At 40.5% G+C, this 18,980-nt stretch overlaps 5 protein-coding genes across 5 annotated transcripts; 2 read left to right on the top strand and 3 right to left on the bottom strand.

The window, feature by feature from the left end:
- Positions 1 to 1,167: 1,167 nt before the first annotated feature.
- LOC131977617 (histone H2AX-like) lies at positions 1,168 to 10,249 on the bottom strand. Its single transcript, XM_059341003.1, has 3 exons — positions 9,830 to 10,249; positions 4,807 to 4,813; positions 1,168 to 1,621 (listed from the first exon to the last, which is right to left on the bottom strand). Exons 1-3 carry the CDS (start codon positions 10,207 to 10,209, stop codon positions 1,223 to 1,225), a joined length of 786 nt encoding a protein of 261 aa, XP_059196986.1. The 5' UTR covers positions 10,210 to 10,249; the 3' UTR covers positions 1,168 to 1,222.
- LOC131977597 (histone H3) lies at positions 1,915 to 2,388 on the top strand. The gene has a single exon (XM_059340982.1). It carries the CDS (start codon positions 1,934 to 1,936, stop codon positions 2,342 to 2,344), a length of 411 nt encoding a protein of 136 aa, XP_059196965.1. The 5' UTR covers positions 1,915 to 1,933; the 3' UTR covers positions 2,345 to 2,388.
- LOC131977609 (histone H4) lies at positions 4,270 to 4,681 on the bottom strand. Its single transcript, XM_059340994.1, has one exon. It carries the CDS (start codon positions 4,637 to 4,639, stop codon positions 4,328 to 4,330), a length of 312 nt encoding a protein of 103 aa, XP_059196977.1. The 5' UTR covers positions 4,640 to 4,681; the 3' UTR covers positions 4,270 to 4,327.
- On the top strand, positions 7,614 to 8,284 carry LOC131977613 (histone H1-like). The gene has a single exon (XM_059340999.1). The coding sequence runs from the start codon at positions 7,632 to 7,634 to the stop codon at positions 8,244 to 8,246; it is 615 nt and encodes a 204-aa protein (XP_059196982.1). The 5' UTR covers positions 7,614 to 7,631; the 3' UTR covers positions 8,247 to 8,284.
- Positions 10,250 to 17,644: 7,395 nt separating the features above from the next.
- On the bottom strand, positions 17,645 to 18,158 carry LOC131977593 (histone H3). The gene has a single exon (XM_059340979.1). The coding sequence runs from the start codon at positions 18,103 to 18,105 to the stop codon at positions 17,695 to 17,697; it is 411 nt and encodes a 136-aa protein (XP_059196962.1). The 5' UTR covers positions 18,106 to 18,158; the 3' UTR covers positions 17,645 to 17,694.
- Between the last annotated feature and the right edge of the window lie 822 nt (positions 18,159 to 18,980).

The raw sequence follows: 18,980 nt of genomic DNA, 5'->3' as shown, positions 1-18,980 counted from the left end.
AACAACAAAACATGTGGTCTGGATCACATTACAGCTGAACATTTAAAATATGCCAGCCCTAGGATTGCTCCTCTTCTTTCAGTATGCCTTACTGGGTGTTTTTCCCACGGAATATTGCCTGCGTCCATGCTGTCTATCCTTTTAGTACCTGTTATTAAAGATAAAGCAGGAAAAATTAGCAGCAAGGATAACTATAGACCCATAGCACTGGTGAGTACGATGTCTAAGCTGCTAGAGAGGATCCTCTTAAACAGACTGGAAACATATATACAGTCTGCTGATAACCAGTTTGGCTTTAAGCAAAAGCATGGCACAGATATGTGTATATTTGCTTTAAAGGAAATGGTGTCAAGCTATAGAAGTAGAGGGTCCACTGTGTTTTTGTGTTTTATTGATGCCTCTAAAGCCTTCGACCGTATAAATCACTATAAATTATTTGATAAATTAAACCAAAGGGGTGTGCTTAGGTACATTCTCAGGATTTTATTATTTTGGTACACTGAACAGACAATGAAGGTAAAGTGGGGAAACAGTATTTCTGCTAATTTTCACGCCAGTAATGGAGTGAAACAAGGTGGAATTTTATCCCCATTTTTATTTAATGTTTATGTGGATGATCTGAGCAGACAATTGAACCAATGTAAGACTGGTTGTGTACTCGGTGACACTCTTGTCAATAACCTCATGTATGCAGATGACTTAGTCATCCTGTCTCCTTACAGTGCTGGCCTGCAAGAGCTATTAATGATTTGCTCCCAGTATGGTGTTGATTTTGATATTCAGTATAATGCCAAGAAGCGTGCCATCATGATTGTGCGTAGCAAAGATGACAGGAAGTCAGTTTTTCCCAAGTTTACACTGTGTGACAACACATTGAACGTGAGCAGTGAGATTAATCAGTATATTAACTCAGTATATTGGAGACACTGGCGTAACAGTTTATTTTGGTCGGTCTGAAGATCATCTTTTTGTATTTTTTGGTCTCTGTCATATTTTTGTCTGCTGTGTTATTTATTTATTTATTTGTATTGTTCCTGTTTTTAATATCTGTCTCCTATGGACCCTGAGTCTTGAATAAAATTTGATTGATTGAAAAGTCTTTAATATTTATGTATGGCAGTGTATTTCCAGATAATGTTTAGAAACAGCTTTTTGAAATCAGAAGTGGTTGGCTCTTAAAAGAGCCTTTGTGTTGTCTCCAGCAGTCAGAGAGGGTCCATGTTTACTTCTTGGCGGCCTTCTCGGTCTTCTTGGGCAGCAGGACCGCCTGGATGTTGGGCAGCACGCCGCCCTGAGCGATGGTCACTCCGCCCAGCAGCTTGTTGAGCTCCTCGTCGTTGCGGACAGCCAGCTGCAGGTGACGGGGGATGATACGGGTCTTCTTGTTGTCGCGGGCAGCGTTTCCAGCCAGCTCCAGGATCTCAGCGGTCAGGTACTCCAGCACGGCCGCCAGGTAGACCGGAGCTCCGGCACCGACACGCTGAGCGTAGTTTCCCTTTCTCAGCAGCCTGTGGACACGACCGACCGGGAACTGGAGCCCGGCACGAGAGGAGCGGGTCTTGGCCTTTGCTCTGGCTTTGCCACCGGTTTTGCCTCTTCCACTCATGGTTAGATGTGTTTTCTGGACTAAGAACTCAGAGAAACTGGGTCTCCAGCAGCCGGAGCCTCCTTTAGCAGCACAGGGGGGCAGCTCTCAATTTTGGCGGACATTTTCAAATAATCTCTCTTCTCCCCCCCCCCCCAATAAGCAGCGGAGATCCGGGCGGTGGGTTCCTCCTCTAGGCGGAGCTGAGCTGCAGGAGGAGCCGCTCACCAATCAGGATCCGGAGGTCTGAAGCAGCGTCACATTTCACCGCCGGTCCCACAGTTTAAGAGCAGCGAGTCTCTCCGTTGAATCACACATTTTCTCCTGTTCAGGGAAAGAAACGAAGTCATGGCAAGAACCAAGCAGACCGCTCGTAAATCCACCGGAGGCAAAGCTCCCAGGAAGCAGCTGGCCACCAAGGCTGCCCGTAAGAGCGCCCCGGCCACCGGCGGCGTGAAGAAGCCTCACCGTTACAGGCCCGGTACCGTGGCTCTGAGAGAGATCCGTCGCTACCAGAAATCCACCGAGCTGCTGATCCGCAAACTACCCTTCCAGCGCCTGGTCCGAGAAATCGCTCAGGACTTCAAGACCGACCTGCGCTTCCAGAGCTCCGCTGTCATGGCTCTGCAGGAGTCCAGCGAGGCTTACCTGGTCGGACTCTTCGAGGACACCAACCTGTGCGCCATCCACGCCAAGAGGGTCACCATCATGCCCAAAGACATCCAGCTGGCCCGCCGCATCCGTGGAGAGAGAGCTTAGACTCACCCGCTACCACACCAACACAACAAAACGGCTCTTTCAAGAGCCACCTCACTCTCAACTCAAGAGCTCATTCCTCTACTTGCTTCACATGTTCAATCATATTATTACTGAATAATGTTTTTTTTTTTTTTTTTTTTTTAAACAAAACCTTTAACGTTAAATCACTATACCTACCTTGAGAAAACACACTTTACTCTCCAAGTAAGACTATAACATGCATAAACAATACCTCTTGCTATATGGACAAAAACATTTGCCTCGCGCATAGGTTTACAATAACCTTCATTAAATAAAGTCGAATGAGTCCTACCTTGAGTAATGTATAATGCTACTTAGGCCTACTTAAATGCACAAATAATGTATTTGGAATATATAATCTGTGGCCATTTTGCATGAGTACTTTTTCTTTTCATACTAAAACTGACATTAGTACTTTAACTGAAGTAAAGGGTCTGAATACACTGTCAGTGAACAAGACGTACAAGCTCCATGTTGTCTATAATCACTGTTGCTCAGTAGGTGGCGCTATTGCACCAACACTTTATTTAACAAACAGAGCCGAGACAGTCTGTCTGAGGAACAGGACTAGAGAAACGAGAGCAGAGTGGTGTGTTTCTGCTCTGATGGAGAACAGTAAGACATGAGGGAGCTGTCCAAGGTGCTTGTGATCACTGACAGATAGAAATCTTTGCAGGCTGGGCCCTCAGGTGTTTTGGCTCTCTGCACACTTGGCAGCATGCACCTGACCGCACCTCAGAGCAGCAATTAAACCTGCAGAGGGAGAAAGATGGAGTGCAGATAACCCTTCTGGGTTGGTCTCACCTGCATACATCAGCTTCAAAGTATTTATTTTTTGTAAATGTAAAATAACGTTTGTGTCCTTTGGACACATGGATACATATCATTTTAAGATGATCATGCATCAGCTCTGTGGACAGACATTATTGCAAAATACACAGCATGGTCAATTAGTGTACGTCAATTTACTGCTGCAGAGTGCTTTATTTCCAGAAGTGGGTAAAAATGGAACATATAATTATAATTTCCGAGCATAAATGTCCGCAGCTCTTCTGGTTTGATCATCTGTATTGTGTGCAGGTTATTTGTTCACCTTGACTGCAGCAGCATCTATTGTGACTGTTTACAAAGACATCAAGAAGCACTGAAATGTAATGTTTAAGTGTTACCATTAAGCACTTGAATATTACGATAAACTAATCTGTAATGTCCTTATATTAATTAAGATATTTCCCACTTTAATTGTTAGTTTATAATATAGTCATTTACCTTTTTTTACTAAGACATTTGCACATATAGAAAAAAAACTAAAAAAAAAAGGGCAAGTTTATGGAAAACGTCTTTTCTTTTACATTGTAGTTATCCAGGGCAACCAGAGTCATCTGTTTAAATATTTGTTTTGTCTACATGAGAAAATTGATGAGTGGCATATATGAGTCTCCCTGTCAAAGTTTGAGAGTTGGCAGACTGGTGAGCTGTAAGAACTAATGAATATTTTAAAAAGATTTTTGAAATAAGTCCAAATCTAACTTTTCTCCTCAGCAGAAAATAACATTTGTTTTACACTTGAAGTTTACTTATATTAGGGCATCAGTGACAACATAATGTAACATTTGAAGCCACTTACCGCGCTCCAAACATGTTGTGTATTTTATAATAGAATTACGCATTTATATTAAAAGTAATCTTTAACAGAAGGCATGTTCACAGCCAGCAGCTCTGATGTGCAAGACTGGTGAGCTCAATTCATGTAAACTGAAAGGATCAGTATTCCCATCTTCTTTTCATGAGGGAAAGGATCGGCACGATACTGGCCCAGAATTCATTTAGTATGGGATTAATACCATATTCTGCAGGATTGCCGACCAGTTCAATAATGATAAACAATGAAAGAAAGTTCCTCTGTAGATGTAGTGTGTGGCTCTTAAAAGAGCCTTTGTGTTTGTATCAGTAGTGTGCAGTTTAACCTCCGAAGCCGTACAGGGTGCGGCCCTGCCTCTTGAGAGCGTACACCACATCCATGGCGGTCACAGTCTTCCTCTTGGCGTGCTCGGTGTAGGTGACGGCATCACGGATGACGTTCTCCAGGAAGACCTTCAACACACCGCGGGTCTCCTCGTAGATCAGACCGGAGATACGCTTGACTCCACCGCGGCGAGCCAGACGGCGGATAGCGGGCTTGGTGATGCCCTGGATGTTATCACGGAGCACTTTACGGTGACGCTTAGCGCCTCCTTTACCGAGTCCTTTACCTCCCTTACCGCGGCCAGACATTTTCTATTATGTTGATTGTGGGTCGTCAGAAACGAATGAGTGGAAGCTCTCTGATCGCCGGTATTTACATCTGAACTGCGGACGTGAAGGAGAACAGAGGAGACGTCTCTCGGTGGGCGGAGACAAACTCAGCAGAACTTCATTAAAAGGACTATGTAATTATCTACGACTTTTCTACATGCATTTAGAGAAACAGAATGTATAAATATAAAGAACTAGAGGCAAAAAACAAAACAAAACATCAGCAGCCTTTAAATATATTAAATCTCTTCTTAAAACCCAACTCTTCTCTTTGGCTTTTAACACTATTATTTTATGTGTATACATGCATATTTCATATTGCGTGGGCAGTGCATTTTATTTAATTCTATTTTTATCTTATTGTATTTTATCATTTTATTGTCTACTTTTTTATTGTGTGATCTATTTATTGTTTTTATCTATTTGTGCAGCACTTTGAAAACCCTTTGTTTGCCATTAACGTTGCTATATAAATTAAGTGGATTGGATATAGGTATTTACATATATTTGCAGGTTATTTACAGTGAGGATATTGAAAAAGCTAATTTATACAATTGTACAAAACAGTTTCTTTCCTTTTATTCTGTTTCTCTGTATTAATTTATACGAAGGCTCATAAGCTCATATACCTTATATGGGCTTATCATTCAAAAAACTACAAGTTACTTTTTAGCCCATATTATATTCCTCCCAAATTAAATGCAAAAATTATTTTCATCTGAAAAGAGGACATTTGCACCACTGAGCAAAAGTCCAGTTCTTTTTCTCCTCAGCCCAAGACACTTCTGATGTTTTCTCCAGTTCAGGAGTGGCTTGACTTGAGGAACGCCCAGATTCGTCTGTGCATAGTGGCTCTTGATGCGCAGACTCCACACTCAGTCCACTCTTTGTGAAGCGCCCCCAAATTCTTTAAAGGATTTGCTTGACAATCCTCTGAGGCTGCGGTTATCCCTGTTACTGGTGCACCTTTTCCTATCACTTACCTTTCTACATGCTTGGATACATCACTTTGTGAACAACCAGCTTCTTTATCAATGACCTCTTGTGGCTTTATCTCCTTATGGATGGTATCAATGACTGTCTTCTGGATATCTGTCAAGTCAGCAGTCATCCCCATGATTGTGTAGTCTACTGACCCCAACTGAGACACCATTTAAAGGCCCAGGAAACCTTTGCAGGTGTTTGAGTTTAATAGCTGATTCGGGTGTGAGACCGTGAGTTTCCAATATTGAACTTTTTCTACAATATTCTCATTTTCGGAGACACTGATTTTTAGGTTTTCGTTATCTCTAAGCCAAAATCATCAAAATTAAAAGAAAAACAGGCTTGAAATATTTCACTCAATGTGTAATGAATCTATATCATGTATGAGTTTCACTTTCTGAAATGACTGACAAAAAATATTGAACTTTTTCAAGATGTTCCAATTTTTGAGATGTACCTGTATGCAATTCTTTGTTACATATGTGTGTCCGTTGTCTCCACTGTGAGCTGGTGTGATCAGTGCTGGATGTTTCTGGTCAGTCTCAACGTCTTTAAATAAACCAGACTTGACTCAGTCTGCAACATTAGCCACAGTCCGGTTGATTCTGGTATGCTTTTCTCTGCTGTCATTGTGTCTGACAATAATATCATCATTCAGGAGAAGAATAGTATAACCCTCAATTTATTAAAAAAAAAAAGAAAGAAAAGGGGCCAATACTGTGACATGTAGTAAGAATCAGACTTAAGGAGGACAAGCTGACAGAAACGTTGGAGAACAGGTTTATTCTTTAACATAGCATGTTTTTAACTTTTTAATTTATTTACCACCATGTGATCCAGGTTAGAAGTAGAGTGCATTAGAACAGGTCTAAAATTAAAAACAAAATCCCTTCATATGTTTGTGGTGTACTAGTGTACACTCTCAATGCTATACTCTCTCTGTGTAATATACATCTCACACACACACACACACACACACACACACACACACACACACACACACATATATATATATATATATATATATATATATATATTAGGGATTTTTGCTTTTTAGGTACTTATTTTGTTGTTTTATTGTAATCATCCACCCACTAAGAGCCAATGCAACAAAAATCTGTCCAAAGTCTAAAGTTAGTGTTTGTATAATATCAATGATGTTTACCATTTTAGATCAGACTGCTTTCATGAAACAGTACGAACAATGATTAATAGTTTATTAGCGATGCACAAACTGTGTCAGTCAGTCCTTCTTTCGGTCTCACCAGTGGAGCTCTAGCTGATACCTGTCAATGGAAAAACTACAAATATCAACTAAAACAACTTACTGTGCTGTCCAAAACAGGTGACATGTGATTTTCAAGGTGTTTGCATTGTTTATAGTGGAAGAATTTAAAAATAGCCTTCAGCAGAGGACACGTTGGGAAACAGAGCAGCTCAACTGCACTTTAAGCGTCAGGCATCATCAGTGTGTTTGCTGCGACCAGAATAACTTCATTTTATTATAAATTCATTCGCAGCAAATTTTTGTTTTTACACTCAGTCTCTGGACAAACATGTGCAGCAGCTGGGAAATGTTTATTATCGGAGCTCTGGTGCACTTTAAATCATTTTAGGAGAGAAATAAGTGTGAAAAGCCGCTAAGAAGTGCTGTTCTTGGCGGTGAAGAGGTGAGGTTTGGAGGCTCCACAAACAAAATGCAGAGAGCATCAGAACTCTACGTGACTTCAATATGAAGAGAAACAAGTCCGCTATCAGCTCCGTCACTCTCAGCCTTCAGCACTTCTCCTACATTTAGTTTTTAGCCTTTTATCAGAGCAGAGAAAACACAAGTGTCCCGGCTTTCACAGTGCACAGAGGAGCCGCGGCCTGGCTTGAGTCTCCACGGTTCTCATGGTGTGTTCAAGTACAGCCCGCTGCTCCGAGCTCTGCAACAGTCCCTCAGACTCTCTGGTCACTCCGTGAGGAACAGAGCTTAGAGGAAGTCATGGCAGATAAAGAAGTCGCTCCCGCCGCCCCGGCCCCGGCCAAAGCACCGAAGAAGAAGGTTTCCAAACCCAAACCGGCTGGTCCCAGCGCCAAAGACCTCATCATTGCTGCTGTGTCCGCATCCAAGGAGCGGGGCGGCACGTCTCTGGCCGCCATCAAGAAGGCTCTGGCTGCCGGCGGATACGATGTGGACAAGAACAAGGTCCGCGTCAAGACCGCCGTCAAGGGCCTGGTCGCTAACGGGACTCTGACCCAGACTAAAGGGACCGGGGCCTCCGGATCCTTCAAGCTCGCCAAGAAGGCCGCCGAGCCCAAGGCCAAGAAGCCCGCAGCTAAGAAACCTGCAGCTAAACCTAAGAAGCCCGCAGCCAAGAAACCTGCAGCGGCCAAGAAGCCCAAGGCATCGGCAACAAAGAAGCCAGCAGCCGCAAAGAAGTCTCCCAAGAAGGCCAAGAAACCCGCAGCGGCCAAGAAAGCCACCAAGAGCCCCAAGAAGGCCACCAAGCCCGCCAAGAAGGCTACACCCAAAAAGGCTGCTGCAGCCAAGAAAGCCCCCGCAAAGAAAGCTGCTGCCAAGCCCAAAGCCAAGAAAGCAGCACCCAAGAAGAAGTGAGCGCCACATCACTCTCATCACCAAAGGCTCTTTTAAGAGCCAACCACTTCATCTAAAGAAAAAAAAAAAAAAAAAAATCCTCTTATGTTGGTGTATGATTACTAGTACTAAGTGATTATTAAGCACAATACTTACTATTAATTGCTCCTTAAAATGACTGATTTAAACATTTTTATTCTGGGACATTTCTTTCAGCATATTAGTCACATAGTCAAGATTACTACCTGAGATATTATAGTATAAAAGATATTTAAGTGTTTACAAAAGGTACAGACTGGGTTTGTAAATTGCAATAACATCCATCAATTTACAATAAGTGATTTACATTTTATGAATTATGTATTCAGGATTATTTAAGATAAGTAAAATGCTTACTTTTATACTTTTTGCAGAAATGTCCGACATTTCTATTCTTTCAACCAAAATGGGGTTATACATTTATACATTTTATTTATGACACATTTTCCATCAAGGTACAGAGTAAAATTTACAAAAAATAAGTACTAAATGATCCACTTAGTGAACACCATGGGGTTGTAATACCTGATCTTCAGGAGATGCCAATTTAAAACTTTGAAATAGTCAAAGTTATCCATATATTAAAAAAATGCAGTTGATAGGAGTCATTGAATTAGTTGTCAGTTTTTACAAACACGACACTTACTATGAATTCATATACATGTATGGAACAAGGTTATAATAGTTTGGGATTTTTTATTAGTTTTTGTGTTAATTTCGTTGTGCATTTTTATTTTCAAGTTGTTAGTTTTTAAAGTTTGTTTACCAGTTTTAATTTGTTTTTAGTTATTGGAAAATGCTTAATTTTAGTTTAATGGGTTATTGGGTGCCGCATTCAATAAAGTCACAAATGTTGCCTTTATTTCCTTCGTCTTATCCATCTCATCCCTAAAAGGTTTATTAAGTCACAAAACCAGGTAGATGAATTACGTATGAAAAACTTTGGCAAAATAAAATACTTTCTCATTTTAGTTAGTTTTAGTCGGCAAAATGAAAACGGACATTTTCACTTTCTCATTTTAGTTAAACTAAACAATTCGTTACAATTAGTTAGTTTTCGTTAAGAAAAAAAAAAAAAAAAACTTTATTTCATTTAACAAAAATGTTTTGTTATTGTGGGTTTGTCATTTCCGTTGACTAAAATCAGGGGGAAAAAATAACCAACTCTCTGGTTTTTATCTGAATGTTTGTCAATTTACAGTCATATTTGAATCAATGATTTTTAGTTGTAGCTGGTATCCTATATTAAGTTAGTTATACTGACCCGATATGACACTTTTTTTAAATTAAATTTTTTGAAATTATGCAATCTGCAAACATTGAAGTAAATGTCCAAAAAAATAATTCTACAGATGCAAAGAGAGTAGTGAAATAAGTGCCCATATGAATCTTAGATATTCTCTTTCCACAAGTCTGGACGAAGATTGTTATGGAGGCAAACCATCCTGCAAGTCAAAATTATTGTTACACTTTTCCTTCTAAAGAAATCTGCTCTTTGAAATAGTGTGTGGCTCTTAAAAGAGCCTTTGTGTTGTCTCCAGCAGGCAGAGAGGGTCCATGTTTACTTCTTGGCGGCCTTCTCGGTCTTCTTGGGCAGCAGGACCGCCTGGATGTTGGGCAGCACGCCGCCCTGAGCGATGGTCACTCCGCCCAGCAGCTTGTTGAGCTCCTCGTCGTTGCGGACAGCCAGCTGCAGGTGACGGGGGATGATACGGGTCTTCTTGTTGTCGCGGGCAGCGTTTCCAGCCAGCTCCAGGATCTCAGCGGTCAGGTACTCCAGCACGGCCGCCAGGTAGACCGGAGCTCCGGCACCGACACGCTGAGCGTAGTTTCCCTTTCTCAGCAGCCTGTGGACACGACCGACCGGGAACTGGAGCCCGGCACGAGAGGAGCGGGTCTTGGCCTTCGCTCTGGCTTTACCGGCGCCCTTACCACGTCCAGACATCTTCACTTACTAGTATTATTCGAGATTAAACGAAAGAAAGTGCCACATGGCGTCCACGCCGACAATTTGTAGCAACGCTGCTGCGCTCTGATTGGTCGAATTGAGCGTAACGGTGGTTGTCCAATCAGAAACGAGCTCAGTTCAAGCTTCCTGCTGGACAGCCGCAGGTGTTTTTCAGAATAAAATGCTACACATTTTTAATTAAAATTAACTTATTTTGAAGCGAATGGTTGCTTCTACAGGTGCATCTCAATAAATTAGAATATCATTATAAAAGTTTATGTCAGTAATTCAATTCAAACAGTGGAAACAACACATATAGATCCGTTACACACAGAATGAAACATGTCATGTCTTAATTTATTTAATTTCTTCTAAATATAACTATTATGGCTTACATTTAATGAAGACCTAAAATTCAGTTTCTCAAAACATTTGAATATTACAAAAGACCAATTTCAAAAAGTATGTTTAATATGGAAATGTTGGCCTCTGAAAAGTATGCCCATCTATATGACTCAATACTTGGTTGGGGCTGTTTGATTTGAACTACTGGAAATGGACTTTTCCATCATATTCTAATTTATTGAGATGCTCCTGTAGATAGTAGGGTCCAGCCCCAAGCGAGTGACTGAACAACTAAGATAGACAAATGGACAAGTCCTTCATAACAGTCATCTAGTTCAACCAAATAAGACAACAAATTAAAATACGAATAAGGATATAAGGAATGAATTGTCATTGTAATTCAGCAAACGAAATTCAGTAACTTTAAAGCTCTATAAAAACTCAAATATATTATATCTGTTTTATTTCTGCATTGTGATGTCAGTTACACTTTATTGTTTAAAGATACATTAAGAAAAAAAAAGTTATGCTTAATGTTATAACCATTACGTCTTCAAGATTAGGAATATGCTTGAATGTGAATATAAGCTTGAAGAATTGCTTTATTTTCAACAGGTCTTAGTACTTATTTGTGGATTACAAAAGAGAGGTCTTTTAATACACACTGACAGACAACAAATAGATAAAATGATATCAACAATAAATACAACTAGAAAATGTCCTCTGGGGAAATTCTGAAAGGGCCACGGGGGCTACTGCCGGTGTGTGTACACTATGATGAGATTCTTCAGAGATTTCATCTTCGAGCTGGACAGTCGTATGTCCCCTCTTTCTTCTATTTTTATTTTAATTTTTTAATTAAAATAAAACATTTTTATTTGTTTTATTTATTTTTCTTATTATTTTTATTTCTCCTTTCAGTGGAGCTTATTGGCTTTCTGCACAAAAGAGCAGCTGTTAAAAATAGCACAACATTTTGGCCTTGACGTTGGTGACAAAATTATAAAAGACAGAGTGAAACTTGTCTTGAAGGCCAGTTAAAAAAAATATATATATATAAAAAAAATAAAAAAATAAAAGAGGGGGGATTTATCAGAAGTCCCGTCAGCATGTTTAAATGTTGTCCATTCATTATATTGCAAATATATATTTATATAGCAAATTGCAGCCGTTTTAAATGCAGTCTGTTTTTACCCCATTGGTCAAAGTTATGTTTTGGAACTGAAATAGATTGTTAACGCAAGTTGCTCAACGTCCTGTGTAAGTTGATGTGATATCTTGCTAAAGGATAGATGACAGGTGGTTGAAATCAAGTGAGTGTAACAGATGGAAAAGAGTACGTAGGGGAAGAGAGACAAAAAAGAAGGTATTAGTATGTGTTGACAAGAGAAGAAAAGAGAAGAAAAGAAAAGGGCAACTTGCTTGCTACGAACTGTATGTAATTAAAAAATTTTTGGGATGTTTGAACTCACAATCTGTCTGAATTTATATTCTTGCCCCAACATTTCATGCAATTTATTCTCCGATACTGATTCAGTTATCAGTGTACTGAGATATTTTGTTACATTTTGGTTTCATTTCCACTGAGTGTGCGTCACTATTCTACAGTAAATGTTTTAAAGGACCAGCCACTGTGGGTGAAAGGGGGGTGCCCCTGGATTTACCACAGTTGGACCATGTGTCCTTTTGCTGTACATTAACTGCACTGGAAGCCTCCTGTCCACACAGGTCCAGGAGACATGACAGCTCCAGACAGAGAAAAACTCTGGCAGGGTGCAAGACCCTCCGAGAGTGTGTGTGTGGCTGAAGGTCATCAACAGGAAGTGGACAGAACCACGTTGGGCAAGTCCATATCAGGTTAAAAAAGAGCTGTGAGAATCATATATTCATGAAACAATCATATTCATATAATCAATTGTTTTTGACATTATATACTGCAAAAAAATTTTGATAAATGGGTACAGAAAGATTGTTTTGGAACGGCTGTGTTGTGTTGTTCTGTTTGGCTCTGCTATCTCTCTTTATAGTGCTCTCTGTTCTGTGTCACCTGGAGCCGAGGGGGAGAGTGGACGGTGGTAATATTACTATATTATGTACAGAAATTGACATATTGATGACACAAGCATAGTGGTGTTGTATGTTATGTGTATTTCTCATATCTGTTCTGTCTGTGTCTGCCTCATCTCCATGGTCATCGAAGGTAAATCCCTTTCCCCATATCAAATGACATTATCCACTCTGAAATGCATGCTTTGCTGCTCACTGATATTGCTACTATTCATTATTTTGTTTGAGTTGGCCTAATGAATGTTAGGCAAAAAGAGGGAATTGTTAAAATAATTGATTATTTTCTATATTGGTAAATTATTTTATGCTTTATTTCTGCTTCTCTGTCTCTGTTCTCTGTGAGTGACGCAGGTCACTATCAAAGGTCAAACCTTGACTAAATATCTCTATGCATTTCTATTAAGTCAGACAATATGATTTGATACATTGATTGTGTTTGTGTGTTAATATTGATGTAGAAAACTATGATTACTTTAATTACATATATTCCATTTGCTTAAACTGATTAAGATTCTATAAATCACAAAGAAGGACATCCAGATATATTGATGCACAGTTTTTGCTGTGTGTGTATGTGCATTTGTGAGTGTGTGTGTGTGTGTGTGTGTGTGTGTGTGTGTGTGTGTGTGTGTGTGTATGTGTGTCTGGAGAGGGGAGACCACAGAAGGCCGAATGAAAATCCCGTGTGAGAATCTCTGTAAGTCATAACAAGGAAAAATGTTTGTGCTAACAAGTTTGTTAGTAGGTCAGGGCAAGGCCTGGTTTCGGCAGCAAGCAACCAGGTGGCATGACGTGCCGTTGTATGCATTAAAACTGGCGAATGAGCGGATCAAGAAGGCGGAACTTCCTGGAAGAAATCGACCAGCATGTTTTGTAAACAAATGTTAGTATTTTAATGGGTTCAGGGAGGGAGTCGTGGTTCAGACTTCACGAACTGAAACACGTCTGTTTGTATTCAGGGACATGAGTTAATTTTGAACCCGGAGATCTCTGTAAAGTGCACATTTTTTGACGTATTGTAATAAAACTTTTGTTAAACTGAGAAACTTGGACGTCTCCAGCTCTTCATTTCCCCATCAATGAATGCGCAGAAAAATGGTGAGGTTTTTTCTGTTGGTGACAGATTTTTTCTGTCTGTGACAGATTATCAATTTTCAAGGTTTCCTCATGCAATTTTTCTAACAATACTCGTAATGTTATAATACTATTTAATATACAAGGAGCACACCTACAACAAGCATTCCTTTTCAAGTAGTTATTTATACAGCAACGTATGCCCTTTAACCTCAAAATCACATTACGTTACCTGTGTGTGTGTGTGTGTGTGTGTGTGTGTGTGTGTGTGTGTGCGCGTGTGTGTGTGTGTGTGTGTGTGTGTGTGTGTGTGTGTGTGTGTGTGTGTGTGTGTGTTTGAAACATGTGTATTTTGAGTGTGCTTGCTTACGCCCATGTGTGTGTGTGTTTATCTGTAACTGTAATCAGAGCAAAGATCAAAGGCCATCAGAGCAGAGCAATCAACAGAATTAACTGCCACCAACTGCCAATGTTCCATAACAGAGGTGGACAGACTGGAATTTCTGGCCTCAGCAGAAAGCATTTTTGGCAAAACCATAATACCTATCATTGATCCGACTTCACTTTGAGCGTCCCGAGTTCTTCCAGAACGTCTACATATGTCTTTTTTAAGAAAAATGAAAAAATAGCTTTGTTAGAGCGATCTAAAAAAACTGTTACATCTCCCTTTTTCAGAAATCTTCTTGCGTTTTTAATATGGGAGGCTGTTGGTGCGTGTTGGTGGCGCATCTGTGCGTCCTACGCCCAAACTATAACTCTGACAGCTTTACCAGAGGATTGTGAGTGAGAAGACAAATTTTCCTACGTTTCTATGTATAAATTACCTCTGTAGAGTGGAATTTGGGGCCTGGAGCACAGTTTTCAAATTTATGTTTTGACAATTTTTTGTCTCCCTCTACACTCTGGCGATGATGTCACACACTGTGACACGAACATTCCATGCAGTACACACCCATTATAATCTCAGAATTTCTCCAAAAATGATCATGGTCATTGAACAGGGATTGATAAAAAACTATATGACCTATTGATACGTGGATTAATACACCGATACACAAGACTTGTGTCTACTGTTTAAAGTTTAAATGGAGTCTCTAGGTGAAAATATGCCGGAGAAGCAGACATTTAAAAATCTCCAATTATTGTTCTTTTTTGCTCTTTTTTTTTTTTGGCCGTCCCATTCACTTCAATGCAAAATTTTGGGCAGTTTTTTGCGACTTACGTTGCGAAAAATTCGTATTCCGTAGAGAAAAGTAATAGCACACAGATCCCGATCAACCTGCACGTTTTGATATATAACTTGTCCTGCAACTCTTCAAGTTGTAGGACTAGTAGCGGGACGAAATTGCGTCAGGAAGAGAAAGAAGAAAAAATCCACAGTGTAACAGTAGTGCTCGGTGCGATTGCCCCGTGGCCCTAATAATAATAAAAAATAAAATGATGCTGTAAATGATGCTGAACGTGTTTCCAGCCTAAACAAACTATTACTTTGAGAAACATGAGTCAACAAAAACTTGTTAATGTGGGTAATTTGTGCAAATTCGTATCAATTAAAACTTCAATTTACTTCAGTGGTAGGAAACTATAAACTGGAAACTACGCTGCCAGTTGTGTTCAGTTTTAATATAGTTTAGTTTATTTGCGATTTAAAAACAATTGTAAATAGTGCATAAAAAGACTTGTCATATGTGCATAAGCGATCTTTTTTTTGAAAAAGTATATAAAAACAATTTCAAAAGGAGCATAAAAGACAGTGTTAGAAAAATTGCATGAGGAAACCTTGAAAATTGATAATCTGTCACCGACAGAAAAAATCTGTCACCAACAGAAAAAACCTCACCATTTTTCTGCGCATTCTTTGATGGGGAAATGAAGAGCTGGAGAACGTCCAAGTTTCTCAGTTTAACAAAAGTTTTATTACAATACGTCAAAAAATGTGCACTTTACAGAGATCTCCGGGTTCAAAATTAACTCATGTCCCTGAATACAAACAGACGTGTTTCAGTTCGTGAAGTCTGAACCCCGACTCCCTCCCTGGAACCCATTAAAATACTAACATTTGTTTACAAAACATGCTGGTCGATTTCTTCCAGGAACTCCCGCCTTCTTGATCGTTCATTCGCCAGTTTTAATGCATACAACGGCACGTCATGCCACCTGGTTGCTTGCTGCCGAAACCAGGCCTTGCCTTGACCTACTAACAAACTTGTTAGCACAAACATTTTTCCTTGTTATGACTTACAGAGATTCTCACACTGGATTTTCATTCGGCCTTCTGTGGTCTCCCCTCTCCAGACACACATACACACACACACACACACACACACACACACACACACACACACACACACACACACACACACACACACTCACAAATGCACATACACACACACACACAGCAAAAACTGTGCACCAATATATCTGGATGTCATTCTTTGTGATTTATAGAATCTTAATCAGTTTAAGCAAATGGAATATATGTAATTAAAGTAATCATAGTTTTCTACATCAATATTAACACACAAACACAATCAATGTATCAAATCATATTGTCTGACTTAATATAAATGCATAGAGATATTTATTACAGTCAAGGTTTGACCTTTGATAGTGACCTGCGTCACTCACAGAGAACAGAGACAGACCACAGAGAAGCAGAAATAAAGCATAAAACCATTTACCAATATAGAAAATAATAAATTATTTTAACAACAGTTTGTGTCAGGGAAGACATCTTTTTAATAATAAAAAAGTAACATTAACACTCAACTTCCATTTAAAATACAGAAATCAAGTTTGACAGATTGTACATTTTTTATAGTTGCTTTTAGCTGTAGAATCATGTATTTCTTTCCATTATCTGGCCCTAAACCAGTGGTGGATACTAATACAACACTGTGAAATAACTCGTCTAAACCTCATTCAAACTTTATTTCATTTAAACTTAAACTTCATTTAAGTAAAATTTAAAAAAAGTATCAAAAGTGAAAGTACTTGTGAGGCAAAATGTCCCAACTCAGATTGTTTTATTATAGTGCAAATATATTATTGTATTATTCTTCTTAATGTTGGGGATAACTTTAACTACTTAAAATACTATTATGTAGATCTGAAAGGTAACTTGAACTGTACTTTCTACCGTGTTTTAAGTTTATAGGCCAAAGTATAATTGAATATGTTTATACACTGTGGGTACTTCCTAAAAGATAATTACATAAACACAATAACTTGCTTTAGCATGTTAATGATCTGATGTCAACGTACAGTCGAATATTGTTAAAATTTGCTTTTATTTTGAAAGATATCGTACCCGGAAATGCAGCGGCTTAGTTGAGCTGCAGGTTTTCAATTACGTCCGTAAGAGACACTCAACCATACAGTCACTCAACACGTCCTTTATTTCTAAAATCCATCACATTTAACCAAGGAAAAGCGGAACCAACCACCATGTGATAACTTCATTTTTAATATTTTACTTCCAGGCGACTTATGATTACCACCATTCTCCAAATTTATTATGCATTGCGCATTATTTAGTGTCAATTTGAAGCCATTCACATTATTTTCTTGTGACTTATGTAATGATTATGAATGTGACCCCTATCTTATTTATTGGATTTGTACAAAGAGCAGAACATTCTTAATTGTGTAACTTATGTCTTCAAGGTTATATAAGGAATATGCTTGGATGTGTATAAGCTGTAAGAAATGCTTCACCTCTAACACGTTAGCATGGATTATATGACTTTAAAATGGGGAAAGTATAGTGATGTTTACCAGGCCAATCATTAACATTAGTTGTACATTTACACTTCAATATAGATCTCTACTTAAGATTTGCTGTGCAGTGTTTCTTATTGATGCAATTTCTATTCCATTTGGGCAACAAGAAGAAAACAATGAATGCATTTGTAGTTGTAGGATACCAGCTCTCTGAAAGAGATGCGTGGCTCTTAAAAGAGCCGTTTTGTTGTGTTGGTGTGGTAGCGGGTGAGTCTAAGCTCTCTCTCCACGGATGCGGCGGGCCAGCTGGATGTCTTTGGGCATGATGGTGACCCTCTTGGCGTGGATGGCGCACAGGTTGGTGTCCTCGAAGAGTCCGACCAGGTAAGCCTCGCTGGACTCCTGCAGAGCCATGACAGCGGAGCTCTGGAAGCGCAGGTCGGTCTTGAAGTCCTGAGCGATTTCTCGGACCAGGCGCTGGAAGGGCAGCTTGCGGATCAGCAGCTCGGTGGATTTCTGGTAGCGACGGATCTCTCTCAGAGCCACGGTACCGGGCCTGTAACGGTGAGGCTTCTTCACGCCGCCGGTGGCCGGGGCGCTCTTACGGGCAGCCTTGGTGGCCAGCTGCTTCCTGGGAGCTTTGCCTCCGGTGGATTTACGAGCGGTCTGCTTGGTTCTTGCCATGACTTCTTTTTCTTTCCCTGAACAGGAGAAAATGTGTGATTCAACGGAGAGACTCGCTGCTCTTAAACTGTGGGACCGGCGGTGAAATGTGACGCTGCTTCAGACCTCCGGATCCTGATTGGTGAGCGGCTCCTCCTGCAGCTCAGCTCCGCCTAGAGGAGGAACCCACCGCCCGGATCTCCGCTGCTTATTGGGGGGAAATTATTTTAACATGCCCGCCAACAGTGAGAGCGGGCCGCCCCCTGCTGCTCTACTGGAGCCTCCTGTTTGCTTGGTTGTCCGCGGACATATAAAGGAGGCTCCGGCTGCTGGAGCTCCAGTTTCTCTGAGTTCTTAGTCCAGAAAACACATCTAACCATGAGTGGAAGAGGCAAAACCGGTGGCAAAGCCAGAGCAAAGGCCAAGACCCGCTCCTCTCGCGCCGGGCTCCAGTTCCCGGTCGGTCGTGTCCACAGGCTGCTGAGAAAGGGAAACTACGCTCAGCGTGTCGGTGCCGGAGCTCCGGTCTACCTGGCGGCCGTGCTGGAGTACCTGACCGCTGAGATCCTGGAGCTGGCTGGAAACGCTGCCCGCGACAACAAGAAGACCCGTATCATCCCCCGTCACCTGCAGCTGGCTGTCCGCAACGACGAGGAGCTCAACAAGCTGCTGGGCGGAGTGACCATCGCTCAGGGCGGCGTGCTGCCCAACATCCAGGCGGTCCTGCTGCCCAAGAAGACCGAGAAGGCCGCCAAGAAGTAAACATGGACCCTCTCTGACTGCTGGAGACAACACAAAGGCTCTTTTAAGAGCCACACACTATTTCCAAGAGAGCAGATTTCTTTAAAAGAAAAAAATGTAACAATTATTTTGACATGCAGGATTTTTTGCCACTA

The sequence above is a fragment of the Centropristis striata genome, chromosome 9 (assembly GCF_030273125.1).
Source record: "Centropristis striata isolate RG_2023a ecotype Rhode Island chromosome 9, C.striata_1.0, whole genome shotgun sequence".
In the NCBI taxonomy this organism is placed as follows: domain Eukaryota; kingdom Metazoa; phylum Chordata; class Actinopteri; order Perciformes; family Serranidae; genus Centropristis; species Centropristis striata.
This window is presented reverse-complemented; position numbering and strand designations above follow the sequence as displayed.

What these genes read in the sequence shown, in the direction of transcription:
- LOC131977597 (XM_059340982.1), top strand. Translation starts at nt 1,934, where the DNA reads ATGGCAAGAACCAAGCAGACCGCTCGTAAATCCACCGGAGGCAAAGCT.
- LOC131977609 (XM_059340994.1), bottom strand. Translation starts at nt 4,639, where the DNA reads ATGTCTGGCCGCGGTAAGGGAGGTAAAGGACTCGGTAAAGGAGGCGCT.
- LOC131977613 (XM_059340999.1), top strand. Translation starts at nt 7,632, where the DNA reads ATGGCAGATAAAGAAGTCGCTCCCGCCGCCCCGGCCCCGGCCAAAGCA.
- LOC131977617 (XM_059341003.1), bottom strand. Translation starts at nt 10,209, where the DNA reads ATGTCTGGACGTGGTAAGGGCGCCGGTAAAGCCAGAGCGAAGGCCAAG.
- LOC131977593 (XM_059340979.1), bottom strand. Translation starts at nt 18,105, where the DNA reads ATGGCAAGAACCAAGCAGACCGCTCGTAAATCCACCGGAGGCAAAGCT.